We start from the raw sequence: 20800 nt of genomic DNA on the forward strand, positions 1-20800 counted from the left end.
AAAACAAAGACATGTGAACCATTAGCAATCCAAATAAAGCACCTGCTGCAATATTTCAATCACTAAAAACAGTGAGACATTCTTTCTTTTAAGCGATATGATGGTGATGAGATGAATTTTTGGATAAACTATTCCTTTAAGTATTTTGCCTAAGGTACCACCGTAATAGTTAGTGAATCACATTATGTATGGTGTTTGAAACTATCCCATTAATCCCAGGTTTCTCCAGAGGGACAGTTCTTGGGATACGTGTTGGCTTAATGAATAACCACAGTAATATTACATATTGCAGTAAACTCTTGTTGCAGTTGGTTGGCACAGATATTCTGTAGGGGAAAGAGTCATCCTGCAGGAGCATAAAATACTGTGCTGGCTGCTCAGGTCCATTTACAAGTGTTGGTTTCCCTTGTCATCCTGGACACCGTCCTGCCTTCTTTCACTGGGTGGAGGTGTTTGTGGAAGGGACTTAACATACTTTCTTCAAAATTTGATTTCTCTTTAACAGAAAAAAAATGAATGTAATATTCTAAAAATGTTAATGATTCGTTGTTAAAATTACAAATGACTTGCTTCTTGTCAGACCAAGGCTGCATCTCATTGCTAGTTTTACTTGATCTTAGTGATCGACACTATAGTTCATGACATACTCGTAGATCGATTACAAAACTATACAGGTATTCAAGGGCAGGCTTTAAGATGGTTTAGATCCTACCTGTCCAATCGCTACCACATTGTTTATTTAAATGGGGAGTCATCTCAATTATCACCAGTAAAATATGGAGTGCCACAAGGATCTGTCCTAGGTCCTTTGCTATTTTCAATATACATGTTAACCCTTGGTGATATTATTAGAAAATACAGAATTAGTTTCCATTGTTATGCTGATGATACTCAACTGTATATCTCAACAGATTAAATACCAGATTAAACTTTTAAATTATCTAGGCTAACAGAGTGTATCAAAAATGTAAAAGATTGGATGACCAATAATTTTCTCCTATTAAATTCAGATAAGACAGAGATATTACTTATTGGACCAAAAAGCAGTATACAGAATCTCTTGGATTACAGTTTGCTACTAGACGGATGTACTGTTACTTCCTCTACTGTCAAAAATCTGGGTGTTATATTAGACAGCAACTTGGCTTTTAAAAATCATATTTCCCATGTTACAAAAACAGCATTCTTCCATCTTAGAAACATTGCCAAGCTATGAAACATGTTACCTATTCCTGATGCAGAAAAGCTAGTTCATGCATTCATGACCTCTAGACTGGACTATTGTAATGCACTTCTAGCTGGTTGTCCTGCATCTTCAATAAGCAAGCTACAGGTAGTCCAAAATGCAGCAGCTAGAGTCCTTACCAGGTCAAGACAATATGATCATATTACCCCAATACTACAGTCTCTGCACTGGCTACCTATTAAGTTCCGTATCAGTTACAAAATATTATTACTTACTTATAAGGCCCTAAATGGTTTAGCTCCTGCGTAGCTTTATACCACGCTACAATCCATCACGCTCCCTAAGGTCGCAAATCTCTGGACTTTTAGTAGTACCTAGGATAGCAAAGTCCACTAAAGGAGGTAGAGCTTTTTCGCATTTGGCTCCCCAACTCCAGAATAGACTTCCTCATAACGTTCGGGGTTCAAACACACTTTCTCTGTTTAAATCTAGATTAAAAACACACCTCTTTGGCCAAGCATTCAAATTATGTATCTCATAATCTTGTACTGCAGTTATATCTGATCAAATGCACATTATTATTCCTTAGCTTAGGTTGAACAAATAATTTTTGATTGGTTTGAACAGCAGCTATGCTAATTATGCCTATTTGTTTCTTTGTTTCTGCCACGGTAATTGACATCTTGTGGTAACTAGGAATTACACAAGCTCCAGTCTGGATCCAGCCCTTACAAAGACCTGAGATGACCAAACACCTGAGAAGAGATGATGCAAACCCCTTAGAGGACCTCAGATGATGCCAACCCTGAAACAAAGTTTGATTGCAACATATAATCATTGCTGTTAATAGTGTTCATCGTCTGTTTAATTATGTCAATAACTGAATTTTACCATACATTTCTGCCATATGTACATCAATCTGACATAGTTGCCACTAATAAGCTACTACTAAATATATTGTATAAATGTAATTTTCTGTAAAGCTGCTTTGCAACGATTTGTATTGTGAAAAGCGTAAAATTGACTCAAGTATATCACTCTTTCTTTGGGTCTTTGTCACCCTCAGAAATTGTGATGTTCTTTTCTTTGCATTTCCATAATCGTTCCACCCAAGGTGAACAGTAATAAAAATATATTGGAGGTAATTATTATCAGGAAATGGCAGAATAACAGGATGTGTAACAGGAGTGAATCTGTGAAAAGGCACATGGAGTATAATTTTGCTTCAGTGTATAATGACTAAAATGACCTTCAGTAGTCTCATCTTCTTCTATAAGCATATCATTCTGGTATCACATTTTTATTACACTTAATCCTCTCTCAGTAATCCAGAAACAGACACAGAAAGGGTAAACCTAAAATAAATTTATTGAGACAGGAGAGTGTACGCTCTCCTACTCCCCTTCCACCCTTTTCACAAGGCAATTAAGAAATCATGCTAAGGCTATGAAAAGAAATGTAAATGACAGATATTTTTGGAGGTTCTGATGAGGGGACTTGTTTGAAATCAGATTCCCCTTCATGGAGACCACAAACGACCATCACAACCTGATTCAGAAGGTCCATTCAGTGCGACCTCGCAGTACCAGTGCTGTGACAGACAACGTAACACACACGAAAAGACAAAAGGCCCGTTCTAGCAAATTCAGCCAGCTAAGATTATGCTCGACGAGCATCTCTTTTGGGGCACAGTCAAAACAAAGTCAGTGACCTCCTACAGAGTTGGATACAAAGTGCAAAAACAAGCCAAAAATGAGAAATGCTTTCATACATAAAAGAGCAAAAACAATACCACATAAGAGGAAAAAGAAAAGGAACAGGCAAAAATGTTAACAGTGGAAACAGGCTATAAATATACAAAGGCATCTTAGCTAAGACTGAATCCTTGGTGTGCTGAACAAGGAGACCGTAAATAAGCAGCACTGTTCCTCTTAAAGAGTTTCACTTACTCAGTGCTTGTTCAACATCCTGTGGACAACGTCACCTGTGCCAAAGTTTAGGGTTCAAGTCACAAGACGACATTTACACATGTACTGAAAACAGTCAAGTTGTCAAAAATATTAAAATGTAATGAAAGATGATACATCTGAGTGTATGTATGTATATATATATATTACACACTGTACATAGACCAGCAGAATTAGTACAAAAGGACTCTGCAACCACCTTGTAAATATATATATATATATTCATATAAACAGAGATATGTACTCTGTGAAACATACCAGTTTGCATGAATTGAACTACATGAAAACTGATTTCCCTCTTCGTTGCGTAAATATCATTACAGTGTCAGTGTTTCTTGACCTAACCATTTAAGCTCACAAGTAGTACATCTTAACAGGCATGCCCCTAATGACAGCCCATGAGTTTCATGGAAATACAATACTCTCCCTCCCCGGGTCCCTACAGGTTTGCAGGAGGGAGTAACATTGAAGCAGCAATGACTGGAATATTAATGGAGAATGTTCCCTTCAGCCCTCGGGAGTGAAACCTTGGCTAGGACATCCTTTAGCCTCTTACAGAGATTTTGTTCTCCACCGCTGCCAGCATCGCACAGAAGCGCGAGTTTTCGTTCGCCAAGAGCTTGGACGGCTCGTCAAATTCCACCACCTGGGTCAAAAAACAAAAAAAAAACAAGAAGAAGAACAAAAAGCTCCAAGTCAGTAAAACAGAGGATTCTTTCATCCGGCAAAATATAAATACTATTTGTCATAGTATTACAGCCCTACTCTGTAACAAGTTCCAGTTTTATTGATATCCTAAATGCAGGCTATTTAAATTATGCAACTGTAGTGTAAATACATATAAATACTATGTCAGATGCAGCTTCTGTTCCACCTTTGCAGCGTGAAGATGGCTTTGGTCGATGTTGATAAAACTTGATTGGTCTATAGCATTCTGATCGATTGATTAATTGGTTACATTTAAGTATCTGATATTTAATAAAGGTAATTGTAATGATTGGATTGGTGTGTAGAGTTATGATGTATTGATTATTTGTTTAATTTTTTGTGTATGATTTTTGGTTATCTATACTTTACTTGAGTAATTATTTTTCAGCCGACTTTTTACTTCTACTCCTTACATTTTCACGCAATTATCTGTACTTTCTACTCCTTACATTTTAAAAATAGGTTCGTTACTCATTTCGGCTTGTTTTCATTCCGGCTTGTCATCATTCCAATAAAAAAAAAAAAACACCTATCCAGATAAATCGCGCCATCCGGATGAAGTGAAGTTGATTGTGGTTGGATGAGAAGTATAAACATATACCATTCCGACACCCTATTGGTTTGTACGCGATCCATCGCACCTGCACATGACACAGATCACATCACACTCCAGTAAGGGCATAGCCAGTGTTGGGTTCGTATATCAAAAAATACATTTCTTAAAAGTAGGGTTGGGGCATGGAACCGGTATGCACCGAACCGAATAAGGACACAGATTTCGGTGCCCCTCTTAAATGCCTGAGCGACTCGATTGAAATGTTTGTCCTGGTTCTCCGATATGTAGGCCTACACAAGAAGCATGGGCGTCGCTATGCTTTTTTATAGGGGCTATAGCATTTAGCTCCATAAACTGTACTCAAATTCGCGATCGCCTCAGAGTCAGTCCCCTTAAATTTCATATGAAAAAGGCGGCAGACTGGTCTACTCTCCGTCTTTCAGCGCGCTCTTCAATCCACAGACGGCGGTGGAGCAGCGCGAGCGCACTTAAACAGAAACAGAGGACACAAGGTGTGTGTTTATCGATAGATTGTTAGAATATCTGTATCTGTGCAGTTCTTTGTCATAAATACAGTTTACAAAAGGTCACGAGGGAGCAGTCGGGTTTCTGTAAAGTTTTCGCTTGTCACCGCTCAGCACACCACAGCTGTTTCCTCCAGCGACAATCTAGCCCTTAACACATATAAATGAACGCATACTTCAATTGTACTTATTTAAATATACTGAATTAAATCATACGTACTTTATACATACACTACTGTGTAAAAGTCTTAGGCACGTTAGTGTTTTCACCCCAAAGAATGGTGTGTCGGACAGTTATTTATATATTTTCCTGTAGTGTATCAGTAGAAAATCAGTTTACATTTCCAAACATTCATTTTGCCGTTGTCAGACTGCTTGTGCATTCAAAATCACACTAGATTATTATTAAAAATTAATGGCAAACTGATATTTCCTACTGACACACTACAGCAAAAGATATAAATAAATGGCTTAAACCCCTTTTTGGGGTGAAAATACTAATGTGCCTAAGACTTTTGCACAGTACTGTACTTTACAAACGACATTGTTGCTACTTTATAAAGAATGACCATACAGTCATTCGCAGAACTGCTTAAAGACAGTGACAGACACCACTCATTTTAACTAAATATCAGAGTGATTGACAGAGATACAGTAGAAACATTATGTGTGCTTTTGTATTAAATAATGACCCAGATTGTGAAATACATTTATTAGCCTTAGAGTAAGGGAAGCACAACTTGGCAAATGAGAGCATCCAAGGTGAAAGCTATGGATTTTATTTTAAATATTTGTAATGTTCTTTATTGTTATTCCAGTTTTTTTTGTGGCTCTTTTTTTAAGTATCGTTTCAGGCACCGTTTAGGCACCGGTACCATTTTTTAAAAGTATCGAAATGGCACCGGACCCTACGTAAAAGTTATTATTTCTCAACTACTGGCTCATTTATCAAATGGGTGCTTTCTCTTCATCCTCCGCAAATTAAGCTACTGTAGGTAGTCCGGTAACTAGATGTTTGAATAAATTAGCGTTTGCGATTGACAACGCGATTGACAATGTGAAAGTCGTGACATTTGCCAAGTATGGTAACCCATACTCGGAATTGGTGCTCTGCATTTAACCCATCTAAGTGCACACACACAGCAGTGAGAAGTGAACACACCGTGAACACACACCCGGAGCAGTGGGCAGCTATATATCCAGCGCCCGGGGAGCAACTGGGGTTCAGTGCCTTGCTCAAGGGCACTACAGCTATGGGTATTGAGGGTGGAAGAGAGCGCTGTTCATTCACTCCCTACCCACCTACAACTCCTGCCAGCACCGAGACTCGAACCTGCGACCTTCTGGTTACAAGTCCAAATCTCTAACCATGTAGCGAATACAGGAAGCTATCGATCAAGAAGGTATTAGGATTATGAATTATTTTTCATTTTTATTTTTTGATTAATCACTTGGATTAATCATTAATTTTGACAGCACTAATGTTTATTGTAAATAGACAACCATACAAGGGTAATTGTTACTAAGCCTGCCCTGGGTACACCAATTTTCTTGTTCATTGCCCTCGCAGATTCCTGCAGCTAAGCTTGGATGTACATTAAATACATTCCATTAAAGGTTATTGATGACATGCCTCTGAAGTTTGACTTTTTGCGACCATTACAATACTTATAGGCAACTAGTCATCATATCTCTAGTTCTTTAATGTATTTGCATTGTACTAAAGTGCGTTCATTTTCAATGGGCATATATGCGGCTGAAACAGGTAATCTAGTGCATCCCAAATTTTTCAACATGAATATTTTAATATAACATTATAGTCATTATGGCCTATAGCCTTTAGAAAAATGTTTTTTGAGGAAGTGGGGTAGTGCACAATAGGCCCCTGTGGCGTGGCCTAAGCTTTTGTTCTTAATGGCATTGTTTTTTTTTTTTTCCTTACATTACTTTTACTTTTTATACTTTAAGTAGTTTTGAAACCAGTACTTTTACACTTTTACTTGAGTAAAAAGCTTGAGTTGATACTTCAACTTCTACAAAAGTCTTTTTAAACCCTAGTATCTATACTTCTACTTGAGTAATGAATGTGAATACTTTTGACACCACTGATGATTGCCCCTACAATGGTAAAAAAAATGTTGCCCCTTAACTCTTTCCCTGCCATTGACGAGTTACCTCATCATTTAGAAGACCACGCGAAAAGCGATTTACGGCTTTTTGTGTTTTCACTGTTATACACTCGGGGGCGCTATTACACATCTTCTGAACGAGTACAAAACCTGCTGAACATAAACACACATGAACAGGACGAAGAAACAAGTGATCTCTTATGTAAACTGATGCATATGAAAAATAATGTGATCATCGGCAATAGACAGCACATAAATGAAAACTGCATAATGTTACGGAGTAAAATGATGATCCAGTAAGTGGTATATGTCTGTGAAGCTTTGGAGGTGTTGATGGAAGTGATTTACTGGATTTATGCTTTGATAATCGTACTGAATATTATCCAGATGTAGTATTTGAATATTTGAATCCAGATGTAATATTTCAAAATTATACACTTTTATGAAACCTACCTATATTCAAGTGTTGATAAAAAAGAATGCTTTAAGCTAGAATAAAACGGATGTTTATGTTTAAAAGAAGAGGCTTTATTTTAGTGTATTGCATATGCAAATATTCATACAGCAAAATATACTGGAGGCCACTTTTTTCAAAAACGCTGGCGGGGAAAGAGTTAACAGAAAAGTTAGTTTCTGACCCTTCCACCACAAACTCTGATATTTTACTGCTAAAATAGTTTTTCACCAAAACTAGTCATCAGACTGCTATACTGTACCTGGCCCTGATTGAGCACCATGATACGGTCACAGCTGAGCACCGTGTGCAATCTGTGTGCAATGGTCAGCGTGGTGCAGTCCTGGAACGCATTCCGAATCGTCTCCTGAATAAGACAGTCTGTCTCTGTGTCCATAGCCGCTGTGGCCTCGTCCAGCGAACGCATTCCGATTAGTATCTTGGAATTAGGAGGAAACTAAGTGTATGATCCAGTTAAATGACACAAAGTCTGTTCTGCGTTATCAGCTAATCCCGATCGTCTCTCTCTAACAGACAAGTCGGACTGTTAACTCACCTTGCACTGTCTCAGAAGAACCCGGGCCACACAGAGCAGCTGCCGCTCACCCACCGAGAAATTCTCCCCGTTTTCCACCACCTCGGACTCCAGCTTTAAAGGCAGCTGAGACACCTGAACAACAGAGAGGAGATGCAAGACAATGGATTTCATAGAATCAAAGCCGTGGGAAAACTACGATAAGATGGAGACAAGAGCAACAAGAAGTCATCGGAGACAAAAACTTGCCCAGAGGAGCGAGAAACTAAATGACAAGCTGCTATGTGACAGAGTGGGCAACCTGAATCTACTTCTACTTCCTGTAAACATTATACATGGTGTCACTTTCACAGGGTTTTCTTTAGCTTACACATTCTTTCATGTGTGTCCTCTCCAGGGCATCCCAGATTTGCTCCTCTGAATACTGATTAAATGGATCCAAGTTGGATCTGAACACAAAACAGAGTGCAGATGTATGACTAAATAAGAAAACTGACAGATAAATACATTCTTATGAACAGTGTTGGGGGTGATGCATTACAAGTAACGGGAGTTACATAATCTGATTACTTTTTTCAAGTAACTAGTAAAGTAACACATTACTTTTTAATTTACAAGAAAATATCTGAGTTACTTTTCGAATAAGTAACACCAATTACTCCCCCCCCCATTTATTGATTGAAAGCTCTCCTGTCCCCATGCTGAGAGAAATCGGGAGTAAGATGTTACTTTAGTTCTAGAATAAATCTGAACATGCATTAATTCATCACAAAGCTGCAATAATTAAATGTTAATACAAATATCCTTTATGTATTTAATCCCATTTTATTAACCAATTTGCTGCTGACCTTCGATGATCCAATTCAACCATACTAATAAGCAAAAATTACACAAGATAAACTAACATCTCTTCTGCTTTTATTGCTGAAGAGTTGAACTTTCTTCTTCTGCGTTCTACAGTACAGACGTGAATTTACATTTCCTTCAGCCCGAGGCTTTTACATTTGCCAAAGATAGAACTTTTTATATTAAAAGCAGACAAGCAAGCCCAGCCCAGATTTAAAAAGTAACGCAAAAGTAACGTAACGCATTACTTTCAATAAAAAGTAACTAAGTAATGTAATTAAGATGTAACGCAGTATTGTAATGCATTACTTTTAAAAGTAACTTTCCCCAACACTGCTTAAGAAGCAGGATTACGACACTTCTGCGTGACTCGTGTCAACATTTCCCAATGTCAAGACACGTTTATATAGCACTTCATACAATATAGATTGTTTTAAAGCAGCTTCAAATGATTTAAACAAGATAAAAACAGTGTTCATTTGGTCAAATTCATCAGTTATGAAACCTGTAAAGGTGAGATGTGAATCAGCTCTACAGAAGACAGTGATGTCATTATTCAGCGCAAGTCAGTGCTGATTCAATTCATGTCAATAAGTTCCTGAGGCATGATACGTGTGAAATGGTCTTTGGGTCAGAGGAGGTCCCGCCTACCTGACAGTACCGCTGAAAAGCACTGGCTCCTGTGGAATGATTGACAGTTTGCTGCGTAAATCAGCAAGGCCAATGTTGCAAATATTGACACCATCGATCTTAATGGAGCCTCCACATGGTTCCACCAGCCGGTACAGAACCACTCCCAGAGAAGACTTCCCTGAGGACAGACAAGAAGGCACATTTATTGTTTTTTTTTTTTTTTATTATACATCATTTCTCTGATTTCACCTTCTATTTTCACCATGAAAGTCATTTCATAAAAGGCCTGATTCTAAAAGTTATCTGACTTGCAAAAGAGTTTTTTTTTTTCAAGTTAATGATGTCTTGATAAACATTTGTTATTAACCTCTGTTATTACACACTATATACTTTATTAGGTATTTAAAACCATAAAGAATATACTATTGTCATTATTATTATTTACGTGAATAAGCCACTCACAGACCCTCTTTTTACTTGTATTTTTGTATTGTTTATTTATTTATCTGTGGGATGGAATTTTTTGTAGACAGTAACAAAATTATAGAAAAGAAAAATGAAACATTGACTGTTGAGAAAAGACGTAAGGAGAAGAGACTGACCTGAGCCTGTTCGTCCCACAATCCCCACCTTCTCTTTCGGGCGAATGGTGCAGGAAACTTTCTTCAGTATCATCGGGAGGTTGTCTCTGTACCTCATCTCCGTTCCATCAAACACGATCTCACCCTCCTGGGGCCAGTCCGATGGAGGAGCCTTGTTTTTCACCCTTGCAGGAGCCTCCAGAGACAGAGACTAAGACAGACAGAGAGAGTAGAACGTCATCCTTTCTGAATTCATCATAAAAGAGTGACAACAGACCTCAGATCTGGAAGAGAAGCTTTTAAGTTCAAGTTGAAATTGTCAATGATGCAGGACTAGTACCTTGATGTAATGATGGATTCTCTCTACTGAGGTGAACCGCGCTTCGGTCTCAGAGGCCAAGCGGACAGTAAACTGGAACAACCCTGTAAGCTGTGAGAGACGAAAGAGATGTTCAGCCACGAACAATCAATTATTATTGTAGTCTCACTGATATAATATTACAGTTTCTGTTAATATTTGGAATTATTTGTATTTTATTTTATATTTAGTTTTAGTAATTTTCTTGTTTTTGTCATTTTTATTATTATATTAAATTATATAATATTATATAAATTATTTTCATTTATTAGTAGTGCTGTCAAATGATTAATTGCGATTAATCGCATCCAAAATTAAAGTTTTTGTTTATGTATATATAAATACACACACACGCATGTATATATTTCAGAAATATCTTATGTTTATATATTATGTGTATATATATATATATATATATATAAATATACACAGTACACACACATACATTATGTAAACAAAAACTTCTACTTTGGATGCGATTAATCGCGATTAATCGTTTGACAGCACTATATTTTAGTTTCAGTTATTTTAGCACTTCAAATAAGCTTTTTTTCCCAGTTAACATTATTCTAGTTTTTAGGTAACTTTTTTTTATATAGTTTTAGTTAAATAAAATAACCCTGATACAGTCTGCTTCCTTTAAACCACACAACAGCTTCTGTTGTGAGTCAATATTACCTTATGCAAATCTCAGTTGAAGGAAATATTTGCATCCTACACTTGTCAATGAAGTCTAAGACCGTTTTCGCACTTGTTTTGTTTATTTGGTCCAAACTTGAGTTCGATTCCCTGTCTATTTCACTGCAGGTCTCTTTTCAGATTGTGATATTTGGCTCTAAACCATAGTGCATTTGCGTCATCAACATGAATACCGCCGTGAGTACTAGTGGCACCTGTTTTGGCAGAAAACCAATCAGGCAAAAAGGCATAACATGCACAGAATGGCACTTGCATTATTGTGGGAATGTGGGAATGTGGGATTTTCTCAGCAGAAAAATGAGAGATGCATTTGCATCTAATAAAAGGGATAGTTTATCCAACAAATGAAAATTCTGGCATCATTTACTCACCCCCATGTCTATACAAACCCATAAGATTTGGATAATCGTTGAAACACTAATTAAGATATTTTTGATTTCTGTCCCTCCACTGAAAGTCCAGGTTTCAAAGATAGAAAGAAAACCAAAGTCTTATAGGTTTGGAATGACATTAGGGTGAGTAAATGACAGAATTATCATTTTTGGGTGAACTATCCATGACAAAATTTGACACAATTTCCCCTCACCTGCACGGCATAGGAAATGGCCAAGCCTGCGTATGCAGGAGGAATCTTGCCGTGCATGAGGACGATCATCAAAGCCGTGATGCTAATGAGAGCCACGCTAATCACATCCAGACGCACAGCCAGCCAGCGCATGGCGCAGCTGAACAAATAGAAGGGAGCCTGGTTCTGATCCAGCAGCTCCTGATACCTGGGAGAAAACACACAGACAAAGTCCATCAACCGTGCTCGCTGGAAGTCTTAGCATTTAAGGAGAAATATGCAATAAAGTGAGGCAGACTGATATCCCAGCGTTCACCTGTGAAGGAATTCGTCCTCTTTCCCATAAGCATGCACTGTGGTCAGGCCCTGAATGCTGGAGGCAATGTGGGACAGGAAAGGTGACTGTGTGATGTTGTCTAATCGTTTGAGTTCCGAATGAAGACCCGAGAAATCACGTGCAGCACTATAAAGAGGAGGACCAGCGGCCCTACTGCCACCAGGAACCACGGGAACACGCTGGCGATCACACCCAGGCAGAAGAGCACCAGAAGCACGTTCTGAATGAACATCTCAGCCTGGAACGGCAGACGTGTGTCCACTGAGAGAAGACAGGGAAGCGTTTAGAAATGTGAGACGGCTAAGAGAGTTTGTCTGAAAATAGAGTTGTGCAATATGTATCGTCTATGATAATGATATTAAATTTGTACAACAGTTCAATAAGTTAATATTGAGAGTTATATTTTTCTCTATGCTCTATTTCATAAACAAAAATAGTTCCAAACAAAGCCATAAAAGAACCAAGCAACAGTAGGTAGTTTTGTATAATAGTTCGAAATTTGGTTATTTTTTTATTAATTTGTGATTTTGGATTTTTAATTAATCAGATAAGAAATAAATTGACCTATAAAAGGCAAATATCATCCCGTGATGAAAATGTTAATTTCTCTGCACAGAATATTAAGAGTATAAAAAGTTTATGGAATCAGCTGTCCATAACAGACCTACACTAGTCAAGATACCATTACAAAACATACTCCGCAATCATCTAATTATCCACAAAATCCCAGAAAATCTGATTTCTTGTCAATATCTCACACCCCATCTGATGATAGTGCTACAGTCTAACCCTCCATCAGGTCCCACCTTCATCCATGTCTTTAGAGAATCGGTTGAGGATGCGAGCTGTGGGCGTCGTGTCAAAAAATTTCATGGGACTACGAAGAATCTTCTGGAAAAGATCATCATGGAGCCTCGAGGAGGCACGCAGAGTACCTAAAAAATAAATCAAAAGATGAAACATGGACCTCATTCTCTGACACAGCAAGTCCATCATGCATAACTATAATCACTATAAAAGTAACTATATGATGTAAAAACTCACCTTTACAAACACAATGCCTCTCAGTAGTTTGAGAAGGAGCATGATTCCCATAGACATGGCGTAGACAGCAGCATAGTGTTGCATCAGAGGGTTATCACGCATACTCTCACTCAGTACTGAACTGTTCCCCACCTGCACCGTCGTGTTCTGTTGAGCAACAAACCACAGACGCATTGCATTATACAGTAAAACATGGTAATGAATGAACATTTGTGTGATTATATATTAGGGTGCAACAATACAGTTATAGCAGTGGATGTTGTACCAAAGGTTTCAATATTATATTGTAGAATTATAGAATTGTGGTATTTCATATATATATATATATATACATACACACACAATCAAGATCCATTTACATTGAGGTTGGTTCATGGTATGTAACATATTTATTGTTTTAATCTTCAAAGTTGGGCTGAAAAGGAAGTTGCATGCAACTGAGTATGAATTGGATCATTGTTGTTTGCTAATTGCTGAAATCTCATGTGAGTGACAGGTTGCTAGAAGAGATGTCACTGCAAAGTTAATGTTTTTGGTTAAAGACTGAGGGCATCATTTGTGATTTGTAATTTCCAATGTGTGAAGACACACTAACAGTAACAGCTCTAGAAAGAAAAGAAACGAACCAACGGTAAAGGTCAGAAGCACATGAAATATTTAAACACTTCTACTCTGGTCTCATGGAATTGAAGCCTTTCCGCTGCTCCGATCTGCCCACGGTCTCTTACCCCGCTGCCCTGTTTGATCCAGTAGCTGAGCCACCAGTTGCTGAAGGCTGTGCTGCCCACATTGAGAACAAAGAGGGCAAGGATGAAGAGGAAGACGGGCCACCCTCCTAAAGCCTGGATGTAGACTCTGTACACCGCCCAGGGCACTGAGCCTTTCCCTCTCTCCTCCACCTGCATCAGCTGACCTGAAAGAAAACAGACAGAAGTGAGGAAAATTAAAGCATGATTAAAAGTCAGTCAAGTATAGCTCAGTATAATTTAGTATGTTTAGCATACTCGTACTTACCATCACCCTGGTTGGCCGTTTTTTCTTTTTTGACAGATCCTGCCTTCTTGCTCTCTAAGGGTTTCTTCAAGGAACTCCCAGAGTTCTTATTCGGAACCTGAGATGACACAAAACGACAAGATTTGAAAGCTCCACTATGGCTTCGATCTCATTTGTGCATATGCAAAAAACATGGAAGAACTGATGGGGCTGCGGAAAAAGAGCTGTGTAGACATTCAAAACTTCTCCTTTTGTGTTTCACAGAGAAAATAAAGTCATACGGTTTGGAAAAACACGAGGAGAATGATGACGAAGCTTTTTGGGTCAACTGTCTCGGAACCGTTTCAACATCTTCCTTTTCACTGTTTAGAAATGAAACATAGTTTTCTCAAAAATTATATTTTTTTCATCAATCACAAACCCGAGTGTCATTCAAACCTGTATGGCTTTATTTTGTAGACCACAAAAGAAGATCACAGCTTTAAATGTTTTGTCCATATTAGAAAATTCAATGGGACCCAAAACTTTAAAGCTCAAAAAAAAAAAAACAACAACAAATGAAATTAATTAATCTCAACTGGTGTAATTCAAGTCTTCCGAAGCGACACAAAAAATGTAAATCTTTATTCCTTGAACCTCATGTGCCAGCTATAGTCAAACCCCATTGGTTCTTGATGTTTGAGGTTCATCCTCACATGCAGGTGAGTAAATGATGACAGTTTTCATTTCTGGGTTTTCTGACCTCAATGATTGGTGTTTCTCCCAGCTGAAGGTTGTTGAAAATGGCGGCGTAGTCTCCATTCAGATTCATCAGGTCCTCATGGCTGCCCTGCTCTGTGATGCTGCCATCACGCATGAAGATCACGTCATCACAGTCCACCAGATACTGATAACAGAAACAGGACAGTGTTTATGGAAGCTGAATGGAGGATTCATAGAACTCTCCCTCGACCGGGCATGACATTATAATACCTGTAGCTGGTGAGTGACAAAGATGACGGTCTTGCCACGCAGATGTTTTCTGATGGCGTTGTTGAAGATGTGATTTCCAACATGGGCATCCAGAGCACTTAAAGGGTCATCAAAAATGTAAATATCTCTGTTGCTGTATAAAGCTCGAGCCAGACTTATCCGCTGACGCTGGCCGCCACTCAGGTTGGCACCACGTTCTCCAATCTGACAGAGGAAATCACATCACGTTTATAAAAGATTTGCCCCGATTATACCTTCATTTGAAGAGGAATTTAGAGTTTTTGTATTAGTAGCTCAGGTCTAAAGCCTGGTGCACACTGTGCAACGATTTTGGCATTTGAAACAAATTCCAGGGATCCTAAAGGACTTCTGTTGTCATAGAAAAAAATCGTGTGTTTCGATCGCCTACAATGTGACAGTTTTCCATTGCATCTTCACCTGTGAGACTGTACTATTGTTGTCTGAATAAACTCTATACTTCATATAGAGAAAAATGATCATATTCTTTCCTTTTGCGCTGTTTTTTTCAAACACCTAATTTTTGCCATATTGTTCATTCCTGAAGTGAACATTTGCTGGTATAGTGATTAGAGTCACTGTTTTGGCCTGCCGCCTTGAATATAAGAATGCATAACAAGTACAGAATGATCGATTCAGTGTGTGCAAATCGTGCAGAGCATAACGGGCTTACGACGATCTAGATTTTTGTGTAGGATGTGTTACCTCAGTCAGGTCAGCATTAGGGAGGATGGCCAAGTCTGGTCTCAAGCAGCAAGCACTCAAAATAGCCTGATACCTGCAGGAGACAAATACAAGATATGGGAGAATAAAATGTCCTGCTTTAAAAAACCAAAAGTGTTTACTCTTCTATGATAAGGTGTCATTAGTTATTAATACATCAGGAAACATGTGGAGGCTATTTAATGACAAAGCACAAGCGCTCAAGGTCATGTGTGCTCATTTTATCTTCGTGCTGAGTTCACCAATTCGCCTGCAGCCCCATTTCACTCGCTCAGCCCTTTAGTGTCCTTCACACAAACTCAAACACATTACTCAGTGCTGACATGTTCCATTATTAAGGCCCCAAGATACTCATCATTTTGAAGAATATTTGTTCACAATTTGAGAAAAATAAGGCCAAAATGAAGTCCATTTGGAGTTTGTTTCGGAAGCTTGAAATGACTTCTGTTGGTCTGTGATGATTACATTACACAGGGTTCATTTCTTGTATTCATGAACACACTGGAGAGCTGCTTTATAGTAGAAACTGAGGTTGTAATTTTAATTGAAAGTGACTTTGACAGTGTTTTTTCATGTTCAACTCTTTCCCCGCCACTGATGGAAATCTTTGGTTTTCCGTGTTTTTACTGGTGTACGGTAGGAGGCGCTATTACGCACCTTCTGAAAGAGTACTGAACATCTGGACCAAAACACGGGTGAAAAAGAAGCAGAAACTAAAATAAATAACTCAAAAAAAAAAAAAATTCTTCCATGGCAACATTTGTAATTTTCATTCAGTTTAACTTGATGTGCCAAATTTGCTACAAATTTGTTATTTTAATTAAGTTTAACTTTATGTGAAAATAATGAAAAAAAAAAATTAATAATACTTTATTTATAATTGTTCTGTTTGTTTATATTTATATATATATTAAACAAAAAAACAATATTACTAATTTTTAAATTATATTTATCTAAACTGTCCAACGTTACCGAATGAAATGACGATCCAGGAAATGTTGATGGAAGCGATCTACACCATCTGTGTTTTGATCATTGTTCTGAATCTGATTCAGACGAAAAACGTGTTTTTAGCAGCCTTTTGTTCAAAATGTTGCTTTTTTTCATGAAACTTTCCCATATTCAAGTGTTGATAACAAAAGACAACATGAAGCTAGAATAAAACAGGTTTTTTGTTTAAATCAGAGGCTCTGATGAGAACAAAATATTCTGAGGGCAATTAAACTTTGTTGTTGGGGAAAGAGTTAATACTGTTAAGCTGTTTTAAAGCAATCTATTGTATTAAGTGTTAATAAACAAATGTGATGTGACAACATTGGAGTGCCGAATTACAGAACTGGTGCAAACATATCCACATCACTATGATCAGATGCTTTCTTAACTGCTGTTTTCTCACTGCTGTCATTGTTGTTGTGTGTTTATTTTGAAGAAAAGGAGCAGCACATATTTACATACTCATCTAAATCTCAGGAGAACGGATGGAATTGGGATGTTTGCTAACAGTAAACCTTTGCTTAAGTATTCTGATTTTCTTTTTATTAAGCGAATAATGAAAGAGAACTTTACTGTGAGTATTTTGGGGCCTTTACATTTTCCTTTTGTCTGGTGCTCACCTCTCTTCCTCCATTTCCTTGCCAAACAGGATATTGTCACGGAAGGATGCATTGAGAATCCAGGCCTGTTGTGCCACATATGCGAAATCTCCATTTACAGCAACAGTCCCCTCTAGAAGAGTCATCTGGGATACACACACATCAGGCATTATAACAGATAAAAGAGGATTTCAGAACACATCTAATGCATGATGCCTTTAACGTCGACAATGGAAAGGTGTTCTTTTTTATGCTTCAAATCAGAAAATCGCTCACCTGGCCAAGAATGGCAGAGATGAGAGAAGTTTTGCCACTTCCCACACTGCCACAGACACCAACCAGCTTCCCCTGAAGATTCAAACACAGAAATGATCATCAGCATGATTATTCCTTGTAATCTCTACCATTGCAAATCAACCAAATGAGCATTCAGAAAGGCGAAGACCTTTTGTATGGAGAGATCGATGCAGTGAAGAGTTCTCTGCAGCCGTTGGCTGATGGTCGGCACTTGAAGGGTTTGCTCGTCAGGAATGGATGCCATGTCTACAGGCACATCATTCAACAGCTGGCCACGCGTTTCCTCTTCCAGCATCCCGTGATGTTTTGGGTCGTCACGCTGCCGGCGTTTCTTACGACACCCTCTCATTCCAAGGCCTACATAGGGTGTACCGCGAGGCGAAGGCTGGGCGCTGTGTCCGCCCGTCTCCCAAGCCAAACTGGCACCAGTCATCTCTATGGCAATGGAAGGACTACTCGGGAGCTCACGGATCATCTTGACCTCGGCCATCATGAACAAACTCTGAAAAAACAGAGAAAACCGATTAAATGAGCCCATCTCGCAGGACAATTAACATCATTTTTTACTCTTTATTGCGTCAACTTTCATTTTCCTATTTTAACAACTTTCCTAAAATCGCCCCTTTATGACAGTATCTCCATTACATTTGATGTGGAAGTTTACTGAAGTGTGATTCAAGTCATTAAAAAGGAACTTTATGTGATTTTTGTCATCTGCCACTGAAGACAGAGACAGAAGAAACAAAGATATTATCTGCATGATTAAGTGAAAGATAGAAGTGAGTTTGATGGCAACTGGAGCTTTTCAATATGGCACCAAGAACAGGCCAATTCGCCATCTCATTCAGTCACTTCCTCAAGATCATCCACCTGGACCATATCAAACACACCTCAGTGATAGCATACCTGGATTTACAGGAACGGGAAACAAACAAAATACACACTACCAGACTTGACAAAGGTAGAAGTAACTATCTGGAGAAAGAAGGAGAGGAAGCTCACCTTGAACCTATCGATGGCGACAGATGCCTCCGATAGAGATTTGACAGAAAATGGGGTGACCTTTAAGGCAAAGGTCATTGCATTGAAAACAGTGACGACAGTAAATGCCTGGAAAAAGAAATGAAGTAGAGTCAGTGCATGAGTACATCAATACTGTGGTAATGCCTCATCTCCAAACAAGCAATGTAACCCTACCTGTGCAGCAGTAAGGTCATAACCTAGCAACATGTGGGTGGAGAATGTGGCCACACTGGCAATCACCACGACGATAGGTGCCACGCCGACTGTAATGCTCTGAAAATAACCTGTTTGTTCCAGAATCTGACGCTCCTCATCTCTAATTCCTGTTAGATGGTACATAATGATAAGCAAATACATTTGCATAGAAATAGGCCAAAGTAGGTTACTATTATTGACTAAAACCATTAAAATAATTTTCATTACTTGAAATATAAACAAAATGTATAATAAAAAAAATCAGCTAGTTGCCAAACAACATTTTTCCTTTTCATTTAATTTGAGTTGAAGTGTAGCATTAAAACAACTAAAACTAAACCAAAACTAAAAGCTAAAACGTAATAAATACTAGAGGTACACACATATTTAAAAAAAGAAAGAATAAAAATGACAAATGCATATAACAAAATTTCTAAAACTTAAAATGAAAACAAAAGAACAAAAATAAAATCAATTCAAAATATAAACAAAAAGTATGATAGTATAACAATGATTCTAAAATACACTAAGCCAAACAACAAGTTAATATAGTTCATATATATATATAGTTCATTAATTGGAAATATATATATATATATATACAGTACAGGTCAAAAGTTTGGAAACATTACTATTTTTAATGTTTTTGAAAGAAGTTTCTTCTGCTCATCAAGCCTGCATTTATTTGATCAAAAATACAGAAAAAAAATGTAATATTGTGATATATTATTACAATTTAAAATAATTGTTTTTAAATTTATTATACTTTAAATTATCATTTATTTCTGTGATGCAAAGCTGAATTTTTAGGATCATTATCACATGATCCTTTAGAAATCATTCTAATATGATGATTCATTATCAAAGTTGGAAACAGTTCTGCTGCTTAATATTTTTTCAGAACATGTGATACTTTTTTAGGATACTTTGATGAATAAAAAGTAAAAAAAAAAAAAAAAGAAGCTATGTTTTTAAAATATAAACATTTTGTAATAACAATATACACTACTGGTCAGTAATTTGGGGTCAGTAATTTTTTTTTTCTTTCCTTTTTTTTTTAAATCAAATCAATACTTTTATTCAGCAAGGATGTGTTAAATTGATAAAAAGTGATAGTAAAGAAAATATATTATTAGATTTTTTTTTATTTTGAATAAATGCAGTTCTTTTTAACCTTTTATTCATCAAATATATTAGACAGCAGAACTGTTTCCAACACTCATAATAAATCAGAATATTAGAATGATTTCTAAATGATCATGTGATAGACTGGATGTTACATGTGACACTGAAGGCTGGAGTAATGATGCTGAAAATTCAGCTTTGCATCACAGGAATAAATTATTTTTTTAAAGTATATTCAAATAGAAAACTATTATTTTAAGTTGTAATAATATTTCACAATATTACTGTTTTTCTGTGTTTTTACTGTATTTTTGATCAAATAAATGCAGGCTTGATGAGCAGAAGAGACTTCTTTCAAAAACATTAAAAATAGTAATGTTTCCAAACTTTTGACCTGTACTGTATATATTTCAGCAACATTTCTCATTTTCATTTAGTATAAGTTAGTTCAAGAAAAACACAACATTACAAAACTCTAACTGAATTTAAAATGAAAATTAAATTAAAATAGAAAAATAAAATCTAATTCCATTTATTAATAAAAACTACAACAGTATATCAATTATACTAAGATAATACTATGCCAAACAACAAGGGTTAATGTCATAAACTAAAACTACAATTAAATCTATAAAAAAAAATATTATTTGAAATAAACATTAACTGAAATAAAACAAAATAATAAAATAAAATTTATTTAAGTTTTAGTTATTTACTTTATTTAATTTTCTCATTTCCAT

The 20800-nt window shown here is 37.1% G+C and overlaps 1 protein-coding gene across 1 annotated transcript in view; it reads right to left on the reverse strand.

Annotated features, from left to right (window-relative positions):
• Positions 1-2536: 2536 nt before the first annotated feature.
• Positions 2537-20800, reverse strand: part of LOC109110587 (ATP-binding cassette, sub-family C (CFTR/MRP), member 5) — a 38317-nt gene continuing 20053 nt past the window's right edge. The window contains 22 exon segments of the mRNA XM_042774848.1: positions 2537-3799; positions 7787-7963; positions 8081-8194; positions 8430-8508; positions 9557-9716; positions 10141-10330; positions 10460-10549; positions 11763-11949; positions 12058-12175; positions 12178-12339; positions 12885-13014; positions 13123-13269; positions 13851-14035; positions 14137-14233; positions 14858-15001; positions 15088-15291; positions 15811-15883; positions 17442-17566; positions 17697-17768; positions 17866-18219; positions 18720-18827; positions 18915-19063. Of these exon segments, the coding sequence (XP_042630782.1) occupies positions 3698-3799; positions 7787-7963; positions 8081-8194; positions 8430-8508; positions 9557-9716; positions 10141-10330; positions 10460-10549; positions 11763-11949; positions 12058-12175; positions 12178-12339; positions 12885-13014; positions 13123-13269; positions 13851-14035; positions 14137-14233; positions 14858-15001; positions 15088-15291; positions 15811-15883; positions 17442-17566; positions 17697-17768; positions 17866-18219; positions 18720-18827; positions 18915-19063 (3167 nt within the window). The 3' untranslated portion in view covers positions 2537-3697.

The sequence above is a fragment of the Cyprinus carpio genome, chromosome A18, assembly GCF_018340385.1.
Source record: "Cyprinus carpio isolate SPL01 chromosome A18, ASM1834038v1, whole genome shotgun sequence".
NCBI lineage: Eukaryota > Metazoa > Chordata > Actinopteri > Cypriniformes > Cyprinidae > Cyprinus > Cyprinus carpio.